The sequence below is a fragment of the Protopterus annectens genome, chromosome 7.part0, assembly GCF_019279795.1.
Source record: "Protopterus annectens isolate FY-2018-M chromosome 7.part0, PAN1.0, whole genome shotgun sequence".
NCBI classification, from domain to species: Eukaryota; Metazoa; Chordata; order Ceratodontiformes; family Protopteridae; genus Protopterus; species Protopterus annectens.
The window spans coordinates 1,227,353,192-1,227,375,109 of record NC_056739.1 but is presented as its reverse complement, the minus strand read 5'-3'; the positions used below and the strand labels follow the sequence as shown (position 1 = coordinate 1,227,375,109).

General features: G+C 38.9%; 1 protein-coding gene across 1 annotated transcript in view; it reads left to right on the top strand.

Moving 5' to 3' along the window:
- The window catches only part of DNAH1 (dynein axonemal heavy chain 1), a 5,225,710-nt gene that overhangs the window by 1,379,185 nt on the left and 3,824,607 nt on the right, over positions 1-21,918 (top strand). The window contains exon 17 of the mRNA XM_044076389.1: positions 6,085-6,226. Within this exon, the coding sequence (XP_043932324.1) occupies positions 6,085-6,226 (142 nt within the window). The remainder of the gene's footprint in view (positions 1-6,084; positions 6,227-21,918) is intronic.

The window sequence follows — 21,918 nt, the reverse complement described above, 5'->3', positions numbered from 1 at the left end:
TCATTAAAGAAATCACCAGCATAGCATCTTTCTTTTGCAGTGATTCCATTTGTTTAGGGCTCTGTTACTAAAGTCTGATACCTTACTGACCAACACTTTGAAATGGGATCAGTGTGTGTCAAACTGACCATCACCCAGTGACTACTTACACTCATGGTTCAACTTTGAAGGTGCCCCCACACTCCCTGATAATTAACTGCACTAACGCTACGATCCTTGTGTCACGGAAAAAAGTGAATTCTCTAAGATATTGCATTTTCTGGCTTTGAAAAAGAAACAAGCTATGTACATTAAGATGCTAATTACAAATGACTTGCACTTAAGCCAGACACCCCTTTGGTTCACCTTTAACGCCCCTAGAACTGAGACTAATGTGGTATGAAATGCTTACAGTACTGGCAGTTGATACATCTTGGCTAAAAGCTATTTTAAATTTTGAAATTTGTTAGAAAGACATTTGACATTCTGGTAAGACACCAAAGGCATGAATTGGTTTTATCATCTAAATTAAGTATAATATTGACCTTTCTGAGATGCTTAACTCCTTAACAGCTGGTGGCAAGTAATCTTAGCAGCTATTTTGTTTATTTTACAGTGGTAATCTCTACAGTTTTAAAATAAAAGAAAACTCTCTCCCACTTAGTTTAGAGATTATTTCTTTAATATAATTAGTGTACTAACAAATTAATTTCCCTAAAGCATCTAAAAAGTGAAAGTCTCACTCAAACAAGAGATTTCATGCTAACTTCCGACCCTCTTGTTTAGTAACATACTATAGATAAATAATTTATGATCTTCAGTTGCTCCGACTAATTACAGTCACTGCTAACCTTACCAGTGATCTGTAATCATTTAACGAGAAATCACAAAGGATCAGATGCTATGGCCTTAAGGAATGGTTGCTGTTGCAGATAATGACTGAAAATACAGTATGGACAACAGACACATTTTTATGTAACATTAATTGGCCCCACTGCCCACACATAACTGATCTGTTTAAAACATTTATCACAATTATTATGGAGAGTGGGAGTGGATATTCAGTAATAATTAGTACATACAGCTCCTGACAGGAGACCTGATATAAACATTATCAAACAATGACCTTATAAAGTTAAACTGGTTATTCTGGGATTGAAAGGTGAGAAGGCAGACTGTCTGTGAAAGTTAAAGACAGTTATTTGATTAGTGTTAAATAATCATTTATATAGCTTGTTAGAGAAGGATGGTATATGCCTGAGGGAAGTAAGTTAAAATAAACTTCAGCTGCCATTACTTCTTTCACTTTGATCACAGTTAAACATCTGCAAGTAAAAATTCAGAACATTGTTAGTTTTTGGTGGTGAGTTCAATCAAGTGTGAAAGAAAAAGGCAACCATTTGATCAAGGCTACAAAAAATAATCAGTATGAATTTTCAGAAAGAACAGTGCATATGTCTGAAAGCAACAAGCTTAAATACGTTATCTGGTCATTATTTTCTTCAGTTTTATCAAAGTCAAAAATTTACGGGGGAGGAGAATAAACAGTCAGAATATGGTTATTTTTGTTATAAAAGTTGGAAAAGAGGAGACTGTATGAAAGAAAAGGGCAGTTACTAGGTCAATGCTAAACAATTCTAGACATGCCTTGTAATTGAAAAGTTTATATTTCTGACAGAAGCCATTTGAAGTACATTACTGTGGCAATTATATCTTCTTTATGGAGGGTCAGTACACCCACAAACAGCATTTGAGTTACCCCCCGCACACACACCTTTAGATCATACTGGTCAGGTTTGTGTTATCAGTCTTGAGTCCTTAAGTTCCCCTTTGAAATGCAGTACCTTACACAAGTATTCCACAGATGTCTGATTTGTGCACAAGTGAGATTTCTTCAGGTCTTTTCATTCTTTCGTAGACTTTACATCCTGCTTCAACTCTTTAGTCATTTCAGCTCTCTAGTGGTCATGTGTCACTCTACTGAAGTTTTCTTTGAGAAGTATTATATTTTTTAATAAAATAAAATATTTATATTTTTCTTCTTCCAGTCTGCATAATTTAATTTACTTTCCACCTTTTCAACCAATATTCACTGTGTTTTGATATACTACTTCAGAGTTGAATTTGTCTTTCAACTGCATCAACATCTTTTTCAAAGGATCTAAGCTTTTTTTAGGGCTTGATGAAAAAAGTCTAAACTGGTTGGAGTGGGTCCATTTTCCATATGTCATAGGATTAAGACTGCAGGCATTTGAACAACTCAGCAGTCCAGACGTTCACAGTCCGATTATCATCTCTCATATCTTAAGATGCCTCATAATCCTATAATGTGCATACTTTTCTCCCTCATCGTATCTGCATTGCTACTTAAAGTGCTCATTCATTCTCTTGGACAGCTTATGGCTGCTTTTTGGCATTGTGGGTTAAATCAAGACATTGGAAAAGGTAGTTATCCTAGCTGCAGCCTCTCTCAGAGATGTTCCCTTTTTTCAATAACTGTATCTCCATGAGTGCCAATTCACTGAGTGTGATTATGAAATTAAAAATGGTTTATAATTTCTGTATAGTTTCTTCTGTCTTGACTTCATTTCATCATCATCATTGGTATCTAGTATTGTCTTATCATTCATTTTTTTAAACATCTATCAGACATAAGGTTAAGAAAAGAACATAATGCACTGTACAAGCATATAGAATTGCATAGTGATCATGTATTTGCCTGTATGGTTGTATGTGTTGTAAATAGAAGTCAAAAAATGAGTGACTTGCATAATGGAACTGAATACAAAGAGATGCAATGGATTCTTAGACTGGGAGCTGACAAAACCCAAAGATTAAATGATGTTGTCCCTTTAAAACCAGCTCTAGCAAAAAGGAGGGTAAAACTATTGATTTTCATTGGTTGTGCTGTACTATATTAGATACTGTGTTTTTACTAGTGTTTTATCATCTGATGAAGAGATTTACCCGAAAGCGCTTATGATACTGCTTTTATTGTTTTAATAAAGTGAAGTGGCTCCATACACAGTGTGGTAGTACTTGCCTTACTTTTGTATTCTAAGATTGTCACCAGCATTTTCTGAAAACCACCTGCTACTTGTAATTGGTCTGCTGACCTAGTTGATACTGTAAACATAAATAAAGCAAACATTAGTAGAAACAGCATCTTTGCCTATTAAAGAAATTACTGCCTTTTGAGCAAGCTTATGTAAATACAATTTTTTAAACACTAGTCACACCTCTCAACTGTCCAGATTTTTGGCCCATATTTTTGGTCTGTTCCTCTTAAAACTTGTGGTTTTCTGACAAATCACTGGGATAATCTGAGGATTAAAATCACTAAATAATGGCATACATTTGAGTTTCAGACTTCAAATCCTTCACAAAATGTATGTTTAAACAAACCCTGTTAGTCTAGTAACGTTCTAAGTTTGTAAGAGCAATATTTAAAATATAAAAATAAAAAAACTTGTGAGACTAAGGTGAAAGAACGAGGACTGACACCAGTAATTTAGCACTTTCATCCTTTATTCAGTATCTGGACTTCATCAGAAACTTAAAATGAAAAGATACAACATAAGTCACCTTACTAAATAACACTGTAAGCCTGCCCAGTCATAAAACAGCATTAGGTAAGGCAACATGACCTAATCAGCAGCCAATGAGATGTCTGTCCACCTGTAAAAAAGGAGTGGTTAGCGATTCCATTTTAACACACATTTAATGTTAATATTGCCATTGAGTTGTAGAGCAGCTTCTGCAATGAGCAAAAGCTGCCACTTAAGTTCACGTTTCCAAAAAAGTATCAATGCCTCCCATAAAACAATCTGTTAAAGAATGAAAAATTTAAAAAGACAGTGGTCAGCACACTGAGTGGCATGTTTAGCAAGAGCATTGCTACAATCTCCTTTCCTGATGACACAGCCTATCTGGACCTCGCAAAGGCATTTGACACAATACCCCACTCGGGATTCATAGATAAGCTATCCAGCCTAAATATAAACCCCTATATCACAAGATGGGTCGCAAACTGGCTCAAAGACAGAACCTACAGAGTCAGAGTTGCTGGAGCCATGTCAGACTCGAAACCGGTCCCACAAGGTTCTGTCCTGGGACCTCTCTTGTTCGGTATTTACTTTTCTGAGGTACAGGCCAACGTGGGAGGACTATGGCTCACCAAGTTCGCAGATGACTGCAAACTGGGTGCCATAATCGACTCTCCAGCTGACACAAACTTCCTTCAGAAAGGTCTCGCAGAGACGGATAACTGGTGCCAGAGCCATGGTCTAAAGCTAAATGCCAAAAAGTGTAGTCATACCCTTTGGCAAAAACAATGTGCCCACAAATTACCACATAGGTGGTAACCCATTAAGTACAGAGAAAGTAATTAGGGATCTGGGGACCCAAGTTGATAGCAATCTCTCCTTTGACAACCACATTGCCAAAGTGGTCAGAAAGGCCTTCTACATAGCCCAGCTCATCATGAAAGGATTCACATCTAGATCAAGAGAGGTAATCATGCCCCTTTATTCATCCCTCATCAGGCCCATCATAGAATACAATGCCCCCTTTGGGATGTACCTTACCCGACACCTGCAGCAATTAGAAAGACCTCAAAAGTACCTCACCAGGAGGATCAAGGGACTCAAACAGATGCCATATGCTGCTCGGTTAAAAAAACTCCAGCTCTACTCAGTTGCATACCGCCTACTTCGAGGCGATCTATGCCTGACATATAAAGCTATGTCCAACCCAGAATTAATGGACATGCTCCACCTCAATAAATCTAAATCCCTTAGAGCCATGCGCTTGAGGGACTTGAACCTCAGCACAGAAATAAATAGAACATGCTGGAGGGACAGATTCATAACCCAGAGGCTCTCTTCGCTCTGGAATAGAATTCCAATTCATGTTAGGCAGAGCACCTCACTGACTCTCTCCAAGAAGAATCTTGATGAGTGGATGGGGGATCGTAGGTTTGTCCCGGGGATTACTTCCGTGTCACTATTAGACAGAGGCACAGTAAACTAAATTTTAAAAAGGGCACAGTATACTCAAATCAAGGGGTGGCGTAAGCCAAACACAATCGGGCTAGGCTTATAAATGCCCCAGGGCAGATAGCCTAGTATGAACCTATGAACCTATGAACCTATGATGGCAGTATTGTGTTCCTTAATTCTGTCAGACAGTTTGCGTCTAGTTTTTCCCACATAAAAAGCTGTACATTCAGAGCACACACTGGCATACACAACATTGTTGCTATGGCAATTAAATAACTTTTTAAAGTCAACATTTAAGTTACACTGGGGAAAAACATATAACAGCTACCAGTGTAAATGTGTCTGCAAGAAACACATCTGCCAGTGAACATGCCCTTAGGCAACTGGTTAGAAAGCGGGGGTTGTAAACTGAAAGGAGAGTCATTTCCCTCAAACTTGCTTTTAAAAGTGCAGGGGGTTTTTGTAGGAGAAAACTGATTTGTCACCTAACACTTGAGAAATGTCTCTGTTGTTGGTAATAAAATCTCAGTTTTTATTTACAATCTCTCTGATGTCCCACATGGAAAACTAAGGGACAGATTTCCATTTGAGTCACTTGTTTCTCTTGTTTGGAAACTGTGCTTAAGTATGGGCTTGACCTTATCACTTCTGGCAGACAGTACTTCAGTAAAAATTCTATCAAAAATATGCAGTGGATAGTTTCTGTGGAGAAAATAAGGTGTTTTAAGAAATTGGCTTCATAAACAAGCCATCATCATTGATGATGCAGGCAGTCCACAAGCAATATTATTTTTCAAAAATGTAGGATGTAGACTTGTATAGTCGCAAAGTTGTTTTTGTATGTATCCTTACGATAAACTGTAGAATGCAACAGGTGGGTATATGTCCCTATTTTGGGGCCTTTGCCCCCCTCCACCACCATTTTCTAGGGCTTTGTCCAGATTTCTTGCACTAAGGGGTTGAGAGATATGACACTAGTCATTTTTTGGCAATGTAATGTGGTCTTACTTGAGAATAAAAAGTTCTTAAATAAGTAGATATAAGTAGATGCATATAAAAGAAGAGCAATATACTGGTAGTATAATGTTATTTTGTCTGATTCCAGGTGGTCTGCTGTTGCCTGGCCCCATAAAATAGAAAAGCAGATGGAGGCCTGTGCTGTCCAGCATGAAGAGGATGAAGAACGTTTCCATAAAATCCAGTTAATAGACCAGAACAATTTCCAAGATAGACTGGAAACACTACAGGTTAGGAATTTTATTTTTGGAAGTTTAGATTTTCACATTTCTTTAGTTTCATGGTACTATAAATGTCAAAGTATGGCTCTCAAAATATGGCAAGTTAAAAAAGCAGGCTTTGATCTCTGTATCACACTATTCGTGCCCACCACCAAGGCAAGCTAATGGGTAATAGATGTAAGCATACATGCAAGAAGCAGCCAGTCATCGTTAAGTGTTCAGAAATAACGACTGGAACAAGAAAATTTCTGTATTTTGTTAATGAGGATTTGTCAAGTGACAATGGAGACAGAAATGACTGTATCTGAAAGTCTTTTGCAAGGAGACGGACCATGTAGGCTGAGTGAGGAGTGCAGTATCACTACAGGTAACATGCGAATGGCAAATTATAAATAACATCACATAATTATGTACTGTATTTTTATGTGCAGGCTAGATGCATATCTTCTGAATGTGTTAGGTTGTTTTGGGGATGAAGTAAATAAGTGTACACAGACCTATGAATGATAGCCCAGAGGAAGGATATGATAGATAGAAATGTTTGCAGTTGCTCCATAGGTCTTATATGTGTTATGTTGACTGGGTATATTGGGCTAGTGTGATGAATGGGAAGGTACACCAAAAAACTTAATATAGCTTGTACACAGGGCTTCAGTTATGGTTTTGAAACTGAATGCCAGAAAATGATAAAAAAGCTATGACTGTTTTAGGCTATCTCACTCAGAAAAAAATCTGTCCAGTGGAAAGTAAATGGGAGAAAAAAAGAGGTAAGATTTGTATGTAAATGTACTAAAGTTATGAATTTAGTGGATGAACTACTGGAACTCCACAAAGATGAATAAATATACAGATCTGATATTGTCTTCTGTCCATTCCTCAATAGATGGGTTAGTGGATCTGACTTTGATCACTGTCAAACTTTGGATACAGTGCTCAGGCTCCCCCCTTACCATAGCCCCCTGTAATTATAGAAATTCCCCAGATATCACTTGTTTCTTGATTGCTATGGATGTGGCCTTCTTTGCTCAGATTCATTTTGGTTTAGACAAGTGTGAATTTTTGTGGTGATTTCTCACTTACTCTTTCTCTCAGTCATACCTGTAGTTCATAGACCTTCTATTACCGCTAAAAAAAAAGTTATATGAAAGTATATTTGTAGATTAGAAAGCTCCTTGTTTCCCTTCCTACTTTGCTTGTTAGAACCTTTCTTGTAGTTATACTTGTTAGGTATAGCTAGTAGTTTGACTTCATTCTGTTGAAGTAGTTATTTCTAGTCAATGCATCATTGTGTTGATGTAGTTATTTCTAGTCAATACACCTGATAGTTTATTTTGATTGCTATTGGATGTGTATATATATATATATATATATATATGTGTGTGTGTGTGTGTGTGTGTGTGTATATATATATATATATATATATATATATATATATATATATATATTGATTACTGGATGTGTGTGTCTGTGTGTGTGTATGTGTATACACATATAAACAGACACACACATACTTGTTTCTTATTAGAATACAGGACTTGAATTTGGATTTTTTTTCATGATGTCTGACAAACCTTCAGGTTTTAAAATATCTGTGGCTTACCACCATAAAATACCCAGTTCAGATGTGCATGCCAAATGTTTCTATTGTTTGTGGGCTGCCCACCTATGTGAACAGCACATTATCTGTGTGGCCTTTAGGCATAGGGTACTAGTGTAGAGGAGAAATAAATTGTTTTTTAAGGGGTTCCTTCCAGCCTGTGCTGAAGAAGTTCTTCCCACTCAATTTTCTACTTCTTCTACTGCTTCTCTGCTGACTGAGAAACTGGCTGATCATTCAAAAGCTGAAAAAATCACGAGAAAGTCAAGGAAAAAGAAAAATTAAAAGAACCAAAAAAAGTGATCCCCAGATCGATCCCTTCTTCATCTCTGACATCAAAGATGTTGAAACCCTCGGATTGACCTTCACATTGGGGCCTGTTCTCATTGGATTTGATACATCTCCCTTACTGGAGTCATACTTTTCTCCAGAGCTAATATTACCCATGCTGAAATTCCCCTGTGTTCTTCATATTGATCACTGCTGTAGTAGCCTAAGCTATATAGATTGTATTGTGCAAGGATATAACAACCAGCCAGTTAGATGAGCTGACTAAAATGACAGGTTTGGGTGCCAAGCCCTTCTGAGCTTTCCTGCCACCAAAGAGTATGCTGTTTTAAGGCTTTTAAGGATCAGTCATCAGCTTGTCCTGTTCATTTACTGGGCAGATAAGTCCTCTTCAGCAAAAAAAAAAAACTTTCCTTTTTAAAAAAAATTGGATAATACTTTCCTCTTCGGGAAAGTTATTTTAAAGCTACAAGTTTGTATTTTAACAGAATGGGTCCAGGGAAGTAAATATTGTGGGAAGAAATAGCCAGGGAATTGTTATGACTAGGCTTGTATAGGCCCTAGGGCGATAGCCTAGTACCAACCTATGAACTATGACTGTTACGAGACTGTATTGTACTTTTAAACTGGAACACTATTTTTTCCCTGTCACTTTAAAAATTGTTTGTAGTATTTAAAACATTTCTGTGGCGAAATTGTGTTTATTTTACTTTTTGAGACTGGCAGTGTTTAAAATGCTTTTTTACTGTGTTTTTCTGTGAAAAAGTGACTTTTAAAGACTTTAAAAATTTCCCAGCTTTTGCTGATTCTTTTCCTGTGGAAGAGAGGCACCGTTTTTGGTTTGACCATGGAACAAACTGTCAGTCCCACAATTGATCCTTCTTCCAGCCACAAAAAGAAAAAGTTAAGAAAACAGCCTTTGCCACTGCATTAGGCTAGTAATTTGCTTCAGTTGCAATAGGCCTACTCTGCAATGGCTATTAGTTGTACCTCAAACCACTCAGCTTTTACCCGGGATCCCTCTAGTATAGCACCTACATCTACTATGGATCAGGGGCTAGACATGTCCTCTGCGGCTTTTGGGGTCCCCTCAGTGGCAAGATGGCAAGAGAGAGTCACACTCATTGGTCCTAGGAGAGGCAAAAGAGAAGGATTCCCTGTTTGTCAGAATGTTGTGTCCATCCCTGGAAAGCTGCTGCTGCCATTAATAACAATGTTGGTGTGATGATGTGAGGTATTGCCAGCTATGCCAGGAGAAGTACGTCAGTGGATGTGTAACATTTGCCAGCACAGCTAGCTGGAATTTTGTAAAGAATTACATGTCATTTGTATATCAAATTGATTTGTACAGATGCTTGTGTTGAAAAATGTATTTGTACAGCTGATTGTGTTAAAATGTATCAACAGTGTGTCCTGTTGAACAGAAAAAGAAATACACTTTTATGTCAGACTGTATTATAACTATTGAAATTAATATTGTAACAGAGAATACTGGAAGGGAAGAGGATAAGCTCAGCTCCAGCTAACTTTGAAAAATTGTGTGAAATTAAATCACTTAATTTAGGCCATAACGACTGTATCTTACAGTTCTGATTGCAGCCAGAGTCAAAATGTCTGTGCCAGAGAATGATTTAATGTAAAGTTGTTCTATCTCGCTGCTCATTCTTACAGATGGGTTCAGAGATGATCATCGGCTCCGAGTCGGCCTACTATAAATCTCAAGGTTTTCAGACAGCTCGAGGTCAAATACCTACCCCATGATGCACCTGGAGTTACCTCAGATCTAGTTTGCCGCTGCAATAGATCAGAGGTTCCTCGCATAGGTCGGGCCAGTACAAATTTATTATCTAAAATTTATTTCTAAATAACTTTGTTATTTCTGTACTTAGAGTAAGCTTCTAGCTTCTGTAACCTTTATAACTCTGCAGTGTGTATTCCCTTTCCCTTTGGTGTGCATTTTCATATTTAGATATAGCTCTCTGGCATTCGTCTTTTTCCTATAGGCCTTTATATTTAGTGGAGTTTAAATAGTAAGTTTTCTGCTTTTGATCAGTGACAGTTTTGTCAGTGTTTTGATATATTTAGCTATTTAGAGTGCTTTAGATAACTAGTTAAAGTGTGTGTGTGTTTAATAGTGACAATTTGTCACAGCATATTTAGTCCATAGTTTTTGTCAAGGCTTAGCTAATAAGTTTTGGGTGTGTCTTGTTATATTACAGTAGTTTTTTCTCCTGATACAGTATAATTCAGTATGGCTGACCAGGATAGGGATAAACATCCTAAGTTGGGTTTCAAAAAATGTCCAAAATGTGGACTGAAAAGGTCCATTACAGATAGCCATGTCAATTGTGTATATTGTTTGGGAGCTTTGCACCTTCAGGAAAGCTGCTCCATTTGTCATTACTTCTCCTCCAGGGTTCTTCAGGAGAGAAAGAGAAGTTAATAGACAGAGGACTTCTCAAACCATCCTTTCAAGAAGCTTTGAGTGACCAGGACAGGTCTAGTAAATCTTCAAAGTCTTCTAAGGCTTCTACTTCTTCGGAAGTAAAAAAAAAAATAAAAAAACACATCAACGTCTGCTCCACATCCATCAGAGCCGAGCGTCTTGTCTTTTCGGAGCCAGTCCCCAGTCCTGGAACTGGTATCCGAAGTACCTAAATCACCAATCCTTCAATCAGTGGCTCCATCCATCCATTCATTCATCTCAGTCCTCGATCACCCTTTCAAATTTGGATGGGGATCTCGTGGTGCAGAAGTTGTTATGGGCACCGGCATTTGCAACATTTTTATCGGCTCCAGCAGTTTTGGAACCGAAGACTGTACTGCCTCTAACTTCATTTCCTCCTCTGAACCATACCAGGCCTTTGGTGCCAGAGGAGTCGGACTTGATGATTGTTGAGCCTTCTGAGCCGATGCCTGTTCCAGTGTCATGGTTCCATTTACTCGGATATCGTCTGCACCAATCAAGGAGTCTAGGAGCTGACACTCTCCGGTCGGGTTCAGGGAGGATAGTCAGACTGACTTGTCGGTTCTGACTTTGCCTCTCAGGGCCTCAGCTTGGATGAGCTCGGCTTCTACCTCTGGTTCAGAGCCCACAGTCCCAGTGATGGGGGGATCAGTGGTTTCCTTGGATCCATTGGTTCCTTCTTATTGGAGCAGAGGTGCCTTCAAAGCAATGAGGAGAATTATGTCTCCTAAGACATCTACGACTTCAGGTCCAGCTACCTTCTCCCCAAAAGCTGCTGTGTCCACTTCTGCTTCACAGATCCTTTCTAAGCATAGAGACCCTGAGCCTCACAAAGCCCCATTGGGTGGCCCATGCTGTTCCGAGACTTCACCAGAAGTTCCCACTGATGAGGTTCCCAGGAAGAGAATCTGTAAGAGGAAGGACTTAGACTCCTCACAGGAGTCTCTCACATCTGATACCGATTTGGATGAATCAGAAAGGGTCACCACGGTCCCCCTCTGAGGATATCTCATTTGCTGAGATACTAGAAGTCCTTAGGCAGAGGGGTGACTACCAACCCTACTGAAGATGAGTCGGTTCTCCTGAAGGCTTTCGGGTCTCAACCCTCCACCTCTTGGGTGTCTCTGCCCTTCGATGAGCTCATGGAGCTGGTCTCACAAAGGGTGTGGGAGTCTCCGGACACCATGGAGCCTGTCCCCAGGAGGCGTAATAAGTTTATTTCTGCCCCCCAAGAAAAGTCCTTTCTTAACAAGACACTGCCAGTTGATGCCATGGTGGTGGTGGCAGCTACCAAAAAGAAGATGTTGGAAACTGCTTCCTCTATCTATCCTCCTAATAGAGATTCTAGGATCATAGATAGAAACGGGAAATGCACGTTTAGTTCAGCGACTTTTGCCTTGCGTTCACTGAACTATCTCACTCATTTTACGAGACTGCAAAGAGATCTCCTGAAAGAGCTTGGAGATGCTCATCAGGGTACAGTAGCTGCAGGAGCCTCAGACAAACTTGCCTCTCAGCTTGCTACCCTTAATTCCATAGTGATCTTGTCCATGTGCCTCATTTCATATGCAACTGATGGAACAAGTAGGGCAGCAGGTACAGGAATTGCTCTCAGGAGACATTCCTGGATGCACTTGTGTTCCTTTTTAATGAGCCCTTTAAGTCATCCTTTGTCAACACCCCTTTTGATGGCTATTCCCTCTTCAGGCCCAAAGTTAAGGAAACTTTGACCAGGTGTGAACAGGAAGGAAAGACTCTGTCTGCCATCAGAGTCCATTTTCTACCCCTACCAGACCCTACCCCAAGGGCCAAAAGGGAGGAAAGATGTGGTTCCGAAAAGCCCAAGGAGCCTTTTAGGATACACATGGTGAACCCCCCTCCAGGGGCAGAGGAAGGAGCAATAACAGAAGACGCCGCCCTCGCGACAGAGGGGCTCCACAAAACCAGGGCGACAAGGAACAGTTCTTTGGGAAGCCCTACCAGTGCTCCTGAAAGGACGCCCAACTGTCCTGCTCTGGAGGCAGTCGGGGGTCACTTATCTTTGTATCCAGATGGCTGGCTCAAAATAACAAACTACAACTGGGTACAAAGTATAGTTTCCAGAGGATATTTCATTCCTTTTGCCACACCCCCTCCATTGACAACAAAAATCCCAGACGTTCCATCCAGTTACAGGGAACAGACAACAGTAGAGGTCCAAACATTGCTAAGAAAAAGAGTCATCCAACCAGTCCCAGCAGACCAGATAGGATTTGGAACTTACTCAAGATTCTTTTTAGTTCCAAAAAAGACAGGGGACTGGAGACCAATTTTGGACCTCAGCAAAGTAAACAGATCTGTTAAGAAAGAGAAGTTCCAGATGGTCACGCTTCAGTCTATACTTCCTTTCTTAGGGAAAGACAATTGTATGTGCTAGATAGATCTCCAGGATGCATACTACCATATAAAAAAGGCCAGACCATCCAGGGATCATCTGCGCTTCTGGCTGGGAGACAATCACTACCAGTTTTGAGCCCTGCCCTTTGGTCTCACTACAGCCCCCAGAATGTTCACCAAATGTATGACAGTGGTCACGGCTCACCTGAGGCGTTTAGGATTCCAGGTGTTTCCGTAGCTAGATGATTCACTCCTAACCACCACCACCAGGCATCAGCTTGTACAAGCCAGGAACACCACTCTTTCTCTCTGCAATCAAATGGGCATTACAGTAAATTCAGAAAAATCTGATCATCACAACATATTGTTTTTATTGAAGCAGAATTGGACACCACCACCACCACTTTGAGACTTCCAGTAGAAAGAGTCTTACTACTCCATCAGCATGTTTACAATACCATGTCCAAAGACAAGACTCCAGCATCAGAAGTACTAAAATTGTTAGGCATGATGGCAGCTGCAGTATTAGCAATACCATTGGGACGCATGCACATGTGGATCCTGCAATGGCTGTTATTCACTCAATGGTCTTACCAAGAGCTCCCAATGTCTCATCTCATAATGATCACAAACACATGCAAAAAGGATCTTCAGTGGTGGTTGACCTCTCTTCATGTAATGATAGGTCATCCCTTTATCGTACCCTCACCAGCAGCCACAGTGACCACGGACGCTTCTCTGATAGGGTGGGGGGGGGGGCATTTTCAGGGAAGAACAGCCCAAGGCACATGGACCAAACAGGGGGCACATCTGCATATCAATGTCCTGGAAATGAGAGCAGTACTTTTAGCGTTGCAGTACTTCCAGGATTCTCTTCCTCTGGAACAATTGTGATTCAGATGGACATGTCAGTGGTCTGGTACTTGATCAAACAAGGAGGAACCAGGTCCTACCCCCTTTGTCACGAGGCTCTAAGAGTATGGCAGTGGGCTACATCCACCCAGCACTTTCTGTTAGAAATGCACATCCCAGGGAAATCCAACATGATAGCAGACAAACTGAGCAGGGCAATTTTGTTGCCTCATGAGTGGTCCCTCAAGAATGAGATAGCGGAGAGAATTTTCCGCAGGTGGGGCCAGCCTTGCTGCAACCTTTTTACCAACCACATGAACACGAAATGCAAAAGCTACTTTGCCCTGATTCCCCCTCCGGGAGAAACCCCAAGGGACGCACTTGTACACGATTGGCCCCAGGGTCTCCTCTATGCATTCCCACTAATTCCCTTGATACCCAAAGTATTACAGAAAGCAAAAGCCCTGGGAAGGATCATCATTCTAATAGCTCCTCATTGGCCTCATCAGATTTGGTTCCCCTTCCTTCGACTTCATCAATTGGAAGACCCTTGGATTCTGGACCCAGTTCCAGATCTTCTGATACATTCGTCAGGGGATCTTTATCCCTCTCTTCAGTCCCTGAAATTGACAGCTTGGCTGTTCAAATTCCCAAAATAGCCAGGTTCCATAACCTCTCAAATTAAATGCAACAAATTCTGATATCTTCTCATAAGTCCTCTACTAGGAAGCTATATCTTAGCAAATGGAAAAGCTTTTCTATATGGGCCCCTCAAAATAACATTGATCCCTACCAAGCACCTATTGCCTCCCTTTTAGAGTTCTTGATTATGCTTTTTAATAAAGGAGCTGCTGCAGCAACAGTTCAAGTTCAACTTGCTGTTATCTTCAATTTTCACCTTGACTTTGAAGGATTAAACATAATGTCGCACAAACTATCCAAAGCCTTTCTCAAAGGGTCTTTTCATCTCAGACCCCCCTGACAAGTCCTCTTATACCCCATGTAATCTAAATTTTATGCATTCATGCATTATTCTCCCACCTTTCGAACCAGCTTTCTCATGTGATTTCAAATATTTGTCATGGAAGACTATCTTTTTATTAAGCAAAGCAAAAGGTACTAGTGGAAGAAAGGCTCCTTTTTTCTTTTTTTAGCAGCTTTATTAACAAAAGTAACGAACCAAGCAGCAACACGTAATTTCAGCAAAACACTCCAAACACATTAACGCTATGTCTCCACACCTGCGTTTTCGTTTGAATACACTTCCTCAGATGCACAATACTACAAGCTCTTCCCCTTCTGCTTAAATACTATTGCTGATTGAATGATTAATCCTAATGATACAATAATTACTTAATTGCCATATTCTTCATGTATTGTACTAAAAATCACATTTACAAAGTGCCTTCATGTCTACCCTTAAAATCATGTTACAATTTATTACATTCCTACTCACAACATTTTATTATTAATTACCAACTTTTATTCATAAAATTCAAAACATTAAAATTTTCACATTTTATATACAAAAATCTAAACATATAAAATATATATACACAATATATATCTACAAACATACAACTAAGAAACATCCAATGCCCTCTGGTGTCTAGATGAACACATTACACCCACTGTTTTCACAGTTATGCCCCAACTTTATACACTTCAAAGTTTACCCAGGTTCAAATTCATTTCTTACAGATACCCTGTCTCTTAATTATCCTGCCACTTCTTTTTACCTTTTTTCCACAAAATAGTGCTGATTAATTATGTATTTAATTATCTTTAATAATGTCTCAGTATCTTTAATCCCCTATTATAAATTTTCCAACTCAGAGCTTCGCTGCTCTTATTTTCAATACTGGGGCCAAAGATACATAATTATTCAACCCTGGTGGGTTGTAAGCTTCCAAATGAAGTTGCCATAGTAACTCTTTGTACTCAATTGTCTCCTCCCATTGGCCACCACGTATATCTTTGTTTACTACCTCTAACACAAAGAAGGTATAATCAGCTTCTTCACATTTTGTTTTATGCTTGTACAGAGCATTACACATATTTTTTGTCTTCATCTCATAGTTATGCTCGTAGATTCTATCTCTTAGTCTTCTTTCAGACTTCCCTACGTAAAATGCCTCACATTTCTTACAAATACTTAGGTATATTATACCTTTTGTTTGACAATTAACATATTGCTTACTCTGCACTAATATGTCCCTACTTTTCACATAAATTATATCTTTATTGCAAATATACGGGCACTGGGAGCACCTCCCACATTTATATGTGCCTTTTCTCTCCCTGGAAGTAGTATTTTCCTTAATATTTCTTTCAAACAAATTTTTCAAATTTCATCCTTTTCTATATGTACATTTCAAGGGTTGTATAAACAGACTTCTTAAATCAGAGAATTCACCAAACTTTACCCATTCTTCCTCCACTATTCTTTGTATGACCTTAGCCTCCCCACTATAATCTGTTATAAAATTATTTCTTAACTCAAAATTGTTTTTTTCGAGGTTGGTCACCTTCTCAAGGTCATCTTCCTGTCCTAAAATAGGCCAATATTTGTCCACTCTTCCTTCCCTTACTTCCTTCTCAATTTCATCAATTAGTTTCCTTGGGTAGCCTCTATCTAAAAACATCCCTCTTAGTTTCATACACTCTTCCTCATAATCACTGTCCCTAGAGGTCATTCGACTACCTCGAACATACTGCCCTTTTACTATTCCCTTTTTGTGGTGGTGGGGGTGTGCACTTTCATATGCCAAAAAGGAGTTAGAGTAATTTTCCTTTCTAAATACTTTTGAGTAAAATACCCCTTCTCCTTTCCCTACAAAAATGTCCAAGTATTTCAAAGCCTCTACACTTTTGGAAAAAGTAAAAGACAAAAAGGAGGTTGTTTGAGATATATATTGAAAAAAGGCATCAAACTCGGCTTCTGTGCCCACCCATAATATACAAACATCATCCAAAAACCTTTTATACATTTTCCAGCAGCTTCTGAACTTTGAATATAACACAAACTTTTGCTCCCATGCTGCCAGAATGATGTTTGCATATATGGGTGCACAGTTTGCACCCATAGCAATTCCCTTTATCTGCCTAAAAAATTTGCCTTCAAAATGTAGGAAATTACTCTTCAACACAAGCTCCATTAGTGTCAAAATTAAACAAAATTCATTGTGAGTATACTTTCCATAATTAATCAAAGCCTCCTCAAACCATTCCATACCCTCTTTATAGGGGATGGATGAAAAAAGATCCACAATATCCAGGGTTATAAATACTAATTCTTCCTCAAAAAACTCTTTCTTCAAATTTCGAAGTAAATCCCATGAGTCTTTTACTACGCCTCCACATTCCTTCACTATTCCCTTTAACTTACAATCCAGCCATCTGGCTATAGGAGCAGTCACTGAGCCCTCTGAGGAGACTATAGGTCTCATAGGGGGGTTTAATTCGTCTTTATGTACCTTAGGTATTCCGAATATGTTAGGAATCTTTGGTTTCTCTACATTTAAAAATCTAAATGTGCTTAGATCTATTAAACCTTCTAATAACAAATCATATAATTTTAAATAGACATTCCTATTGGCTATGTTTATTTCATTTATAGAAGATCTTACATATCTTTCTTCATTACCTAAGAGTTCCAACATTTTGGCCTCATACATCATTTTGTCCATAATTATTGTACCCCCTCCTTTATCTGGTCTCAATATTCTTAAGGTAGGGTCATTTGATAATTCCATCAGTAACTCATTTTCCTCTTTGGTTAAGTTGTAGCCTATCCTATTGTCCGTCAAAACTTTCCTTAACCTCCTTTCGGTTACTACTTCAAAGTTCTTTAGTTGCTGGTTTAAAGGGGGGTTGTACACACTTCTTTTCCTTAAATTCCCATTTGCTATACTCTCATTGCTATTTTCTTGAAACATTAATTCAAGATTTTTCTTTCTTGTGAACATTTTCAAATCAATTAATACTTTACTCAAATCAGCCTTCCTATTAGGTACAAATTTCATTCCTTTAGTGAATAGTTGGAAGTGGGTGGGTGTAATATCTACACCACTATAGTTATAAATGTTGTAATTCCCTAATTTCCATACTGCCCCCTCTCTAACCATTTTATTCTTACTCTGAGTTGTTTCCATACTATCACCTCCACATATTACCATTCTCTGTATGACCTGTTCCTGTCCTGATACCTTTGGACCTGAGCCGCCCCCCCCCTGGGTAGTTTTTTTGTATGTTCCTCTGATGGTAATTTTTAATTCTCTCTGACCTACGCAGCTCTGGGTAATCATTCTCCCTCCTACCTCCATCCCTTTCAACTCTTTCTACATATTCTTCTTCCTCTAAATTTTCCTGGTTGTGAACAATATTAAATTTTTGTGGAAAAAAATCCCTAGGTTTTGGGTAGTTTGTTTTTTCCTTATATTCCATGATGTCCCTATCAAGCTTTTTACATTTCCTCTCGAAAATGTTGTTTATACTTTTCTCTATACTTCCCAATATATTTTGGTACTTAATCTGGTTTTCCTGCATTTCAAAGAGTAGGTCCTTAGTGATACATTCATTCACTTCTTTTATTTTGTTATTTAAATCCTCCATCACTCTCATGTTTTCTTTAATAATTGCTTTAAGGATTTCAAACCCACACATATCGAAAATCTCTATTAATTCCACATGAAATTCGCTACCTACCCTGACTTTATTAGGGTAGCGACATACCCTCAGCCCCTTAGGAACAATTTTCAAGCTTAGGCATTCGTTTAAATATGCATTTTCCATTTCCAAATTTTTAAATTTAAATAACATTTCATCAAATACTTTCAAGTTATTTTTAAAAGATGAAAAATCATCATTAGAAGGCCCTTTGTACACATTTTTAATTTTAAAATTGCATTTGTGATTAAAAACCTTATCAAAGTCCAATTTAGTTTGTTTAGCATACACTTCATTTTCTTCGTTGGAATTACCTGCAGTCCTGCTACCCGTCATGACATTACTGTAGCTTCTAGCTGCATTCCCAACGTTTTTACGTCTTACTGCTCTATTTTCACCACTGTCAATAGTGAGAAGCGGAAAGGCGTCTTCCTCCAAGCTCCTCGAAAAAATATTTGGTACGCCAACTTCATCCTGCCGCACGCCTTGCCTCCGATCAGTATTTTGGCTCCCTTCACGTCTCTCCGGGCTGGGGAAAACACTCTTTCCTCTGTTCCTGTCTCTTTCCCTTCTTGGGAGAGCCTCCTGATTATTCGGAACGCCACTCAGCGACGCCCCACCATTTCCTGCAAGCAGTTCTAACAATTGAGTCAGCTGGTTGGATATCTTATCCAGTCTATCAGAGCTTACTGTGTTATCCAATCCGGTTACACCTTCCACATTCACCGACGAGCCTTCTTCCACCTCCATAACTAAACCAAAACCACGACAATGGAGCCTAGTACCAGAACAGTCACAACTAAGCAAAGCAAAAGGTACTAGTGGAAGAAAGGCTCCTTTTTTCTTTTTTTAGCAGCTTTATTAACAAAAGTAACGAACCAAGCAGCAACACGTAATTTCAGCAAAACACTCCAAACACATTAACGCTATGTCTCCACACCTGCGTTTTCGTTTGAATACACTTCCTCAGATGCACAATACTACAAGCTCTTCCCCTTCTGCTTAAATACTATTGCTGATTGAATGATTAATCCTAATGATACAATAATTACTTAATTGCCATATTCTTCATGTATTGTACTAAAAATCACATTTACAAATTTTTAAATGCAACAAATTCTGATATCTTCTCATAAGTCCTCTACTAGGAAGCTATATCTTAGCAAATGGAAAAGCTTTTCTATATGGGCCCCTCAAAATAACATTGATCCCTACCAAGCACCTATTGCCTCCCTTTTAGAGTTCTTGATTATGCTTTTTAATAAAGGAGCTGCTGCAGCAACAGTTCAAGTCCAACTTGCTGCTATCTTTAATTTTCACCTTGACTTTGAAGGATTAAACATAATGTCGCACAAACTATCCAAAGCCTTTCTCAAAGGGTCTTTTCATCTCAGACCCCCCTGACAAGTCCTCTTATACCCCATGTAATCTAAATTTTATGCATTCATGCATTATTCTCCCACCTTTCGAACCAGCTTTCTCATGTGATTTCAAATATTTGTCATGGAAGACTATCTTTTTATTAGCTATCACTTCTTCCCTTAGAGTGTCAGTGCTTCAGGCCTTGTCCATAGAGCCACCTTATTTGATTTTCCTTGCTGATAGTGTCCCTGCAAGCAAATCCTTCATTCTTACCCAAAATTTGTACTGAAACTAACCTTAACCAGATTATAGACTTGTCAGTGTTCTTTCCCAAACACACCAACAACCTAGAGTATATGCTGCACAAGCTTGATGTTCATAGACAACTCAGATTTTACTTGGATAGAACAAAAGAGTTCAGAAATCAGAACAGCTCTTTGTTTATTTTTCAGATTCCAGAAAAGGTATGCCAGTGGCAAAAAGAACACTTTCTAAATGGTTATCTGATTGTATCACATTTGCTTATTCAGCTGCTAATATGCCCTTACAACACAAAATTAAGGCTCATTCTACCAGAGCAGTGTCTACATTTTCTGCCTTTTCTGCTAGGCTTCCTGTAGACATTTGTGTAGCAGCCACTTGATCAAATCCTCATACCTTTATCACTCATTACAAAGTTGATAAGGCCTCCAGGGACAAGGCCTCCTTTGGGTCTACTGTCCTAAAAAACATACTCCCGCGAACCACCCAAGAAAGATGGTGCTTGGGATGCTACCCATCTGTAAGAATGAATAGTGAGATAGAAAAACTTGACATAAAGAAGTTATGTACTCACCATAACGTTCCATGTGAGTTGTTCATCTCGCCTTTATTCTTACTTCCCACCCTCCTACCCCCTCCAAGGTTTTTTCGAGGACTGAGATACTAGATTTTTCCTGGTTGCTCAATCTTTCTATGGCTTTCTCTTAAAGAGTGATAGAATGACACATGGTATTATACACAGCAAACAAGATCTGAGGTAACTCCATGTGCATCATGGGATAGGGGCTTGGCCTCTAGCTGTCTGAAGACCTCAAGGATCAGCTCTGAACTGATCTCTAAGAATGAAGGTGAGATAAACAACTCACATAGAACATTATGGTGAGTACATAACTTTTTTCTAGCTCCTGTAGGAAGAGTAGAAGTGTTTTATTGTTTCATGAGTTCCAGAAGCTGCAACAGATCTTAGCAAAGCTCTGTGCTTGTATTATTGACACATATGTGCAAGATTCTAGGCCATTTGCTAGGAAAGGGGACAGTACAGAAACCAGAAGTTAGATGACTAGGTGTATGTGATGTCATTCTGTAATTCAGGGCAAAGATGATGTTTTACTACTACTAGATGAGACTGAAGTCTCAGAGCAGTCTGTTTTTTGGAACTTGACATAGAAAGATCTCTCACCCACTTCATCTTGCCTTGCTTTAATAATTATCCAGGGAATAGTAATTCTTTGGATTAGTTGGGAAAATATAGTGAGATTAGTTAAGTACTGTTTTTCTGTATCTGTGTGACTCTATCCATCTGTGTTATTTTTAATATTTCCTGTGATTGAAACTCTGGTGTTTATTGTAAATATATATTTAGCATTTTCATGATCTTTTATTATTTATTATTAAATATATTTCAACCTTTCATTTTGGCTGGTCCTTTAGAGAATATTTTAACCTTTGAGAGTACTTATATCTATTTGGTGACTCTGTGCCCACTCCTGAAAGCCTTACTGTATTGCCAAACACTACCATTTGTATTAATATTAATTCCACTCAGTTTAATTGGATACCCTTGTAAGACCCTTAGAGTAGCTGGATTTGGAGTGTCTTGTGGCAGTGTAATTACCTTATAGTCTGGGCAGAAGAGGACATAGCTAGTAAATCTGTGCCAGATTATCCCAGGTGTGTGTCTGTGAAAATCAAATCTCAGAGAGTGTATGTGTGTCAGCTGTTTGGAGCAGGAACACAAAGCACTGGTTTCACAGAGAGGGTGCTAGAGGACTTATCTTGGACACTTGGCTGAGGACTCAACTCTGCAGCTGTGTTAGTGGGATGTCTCAC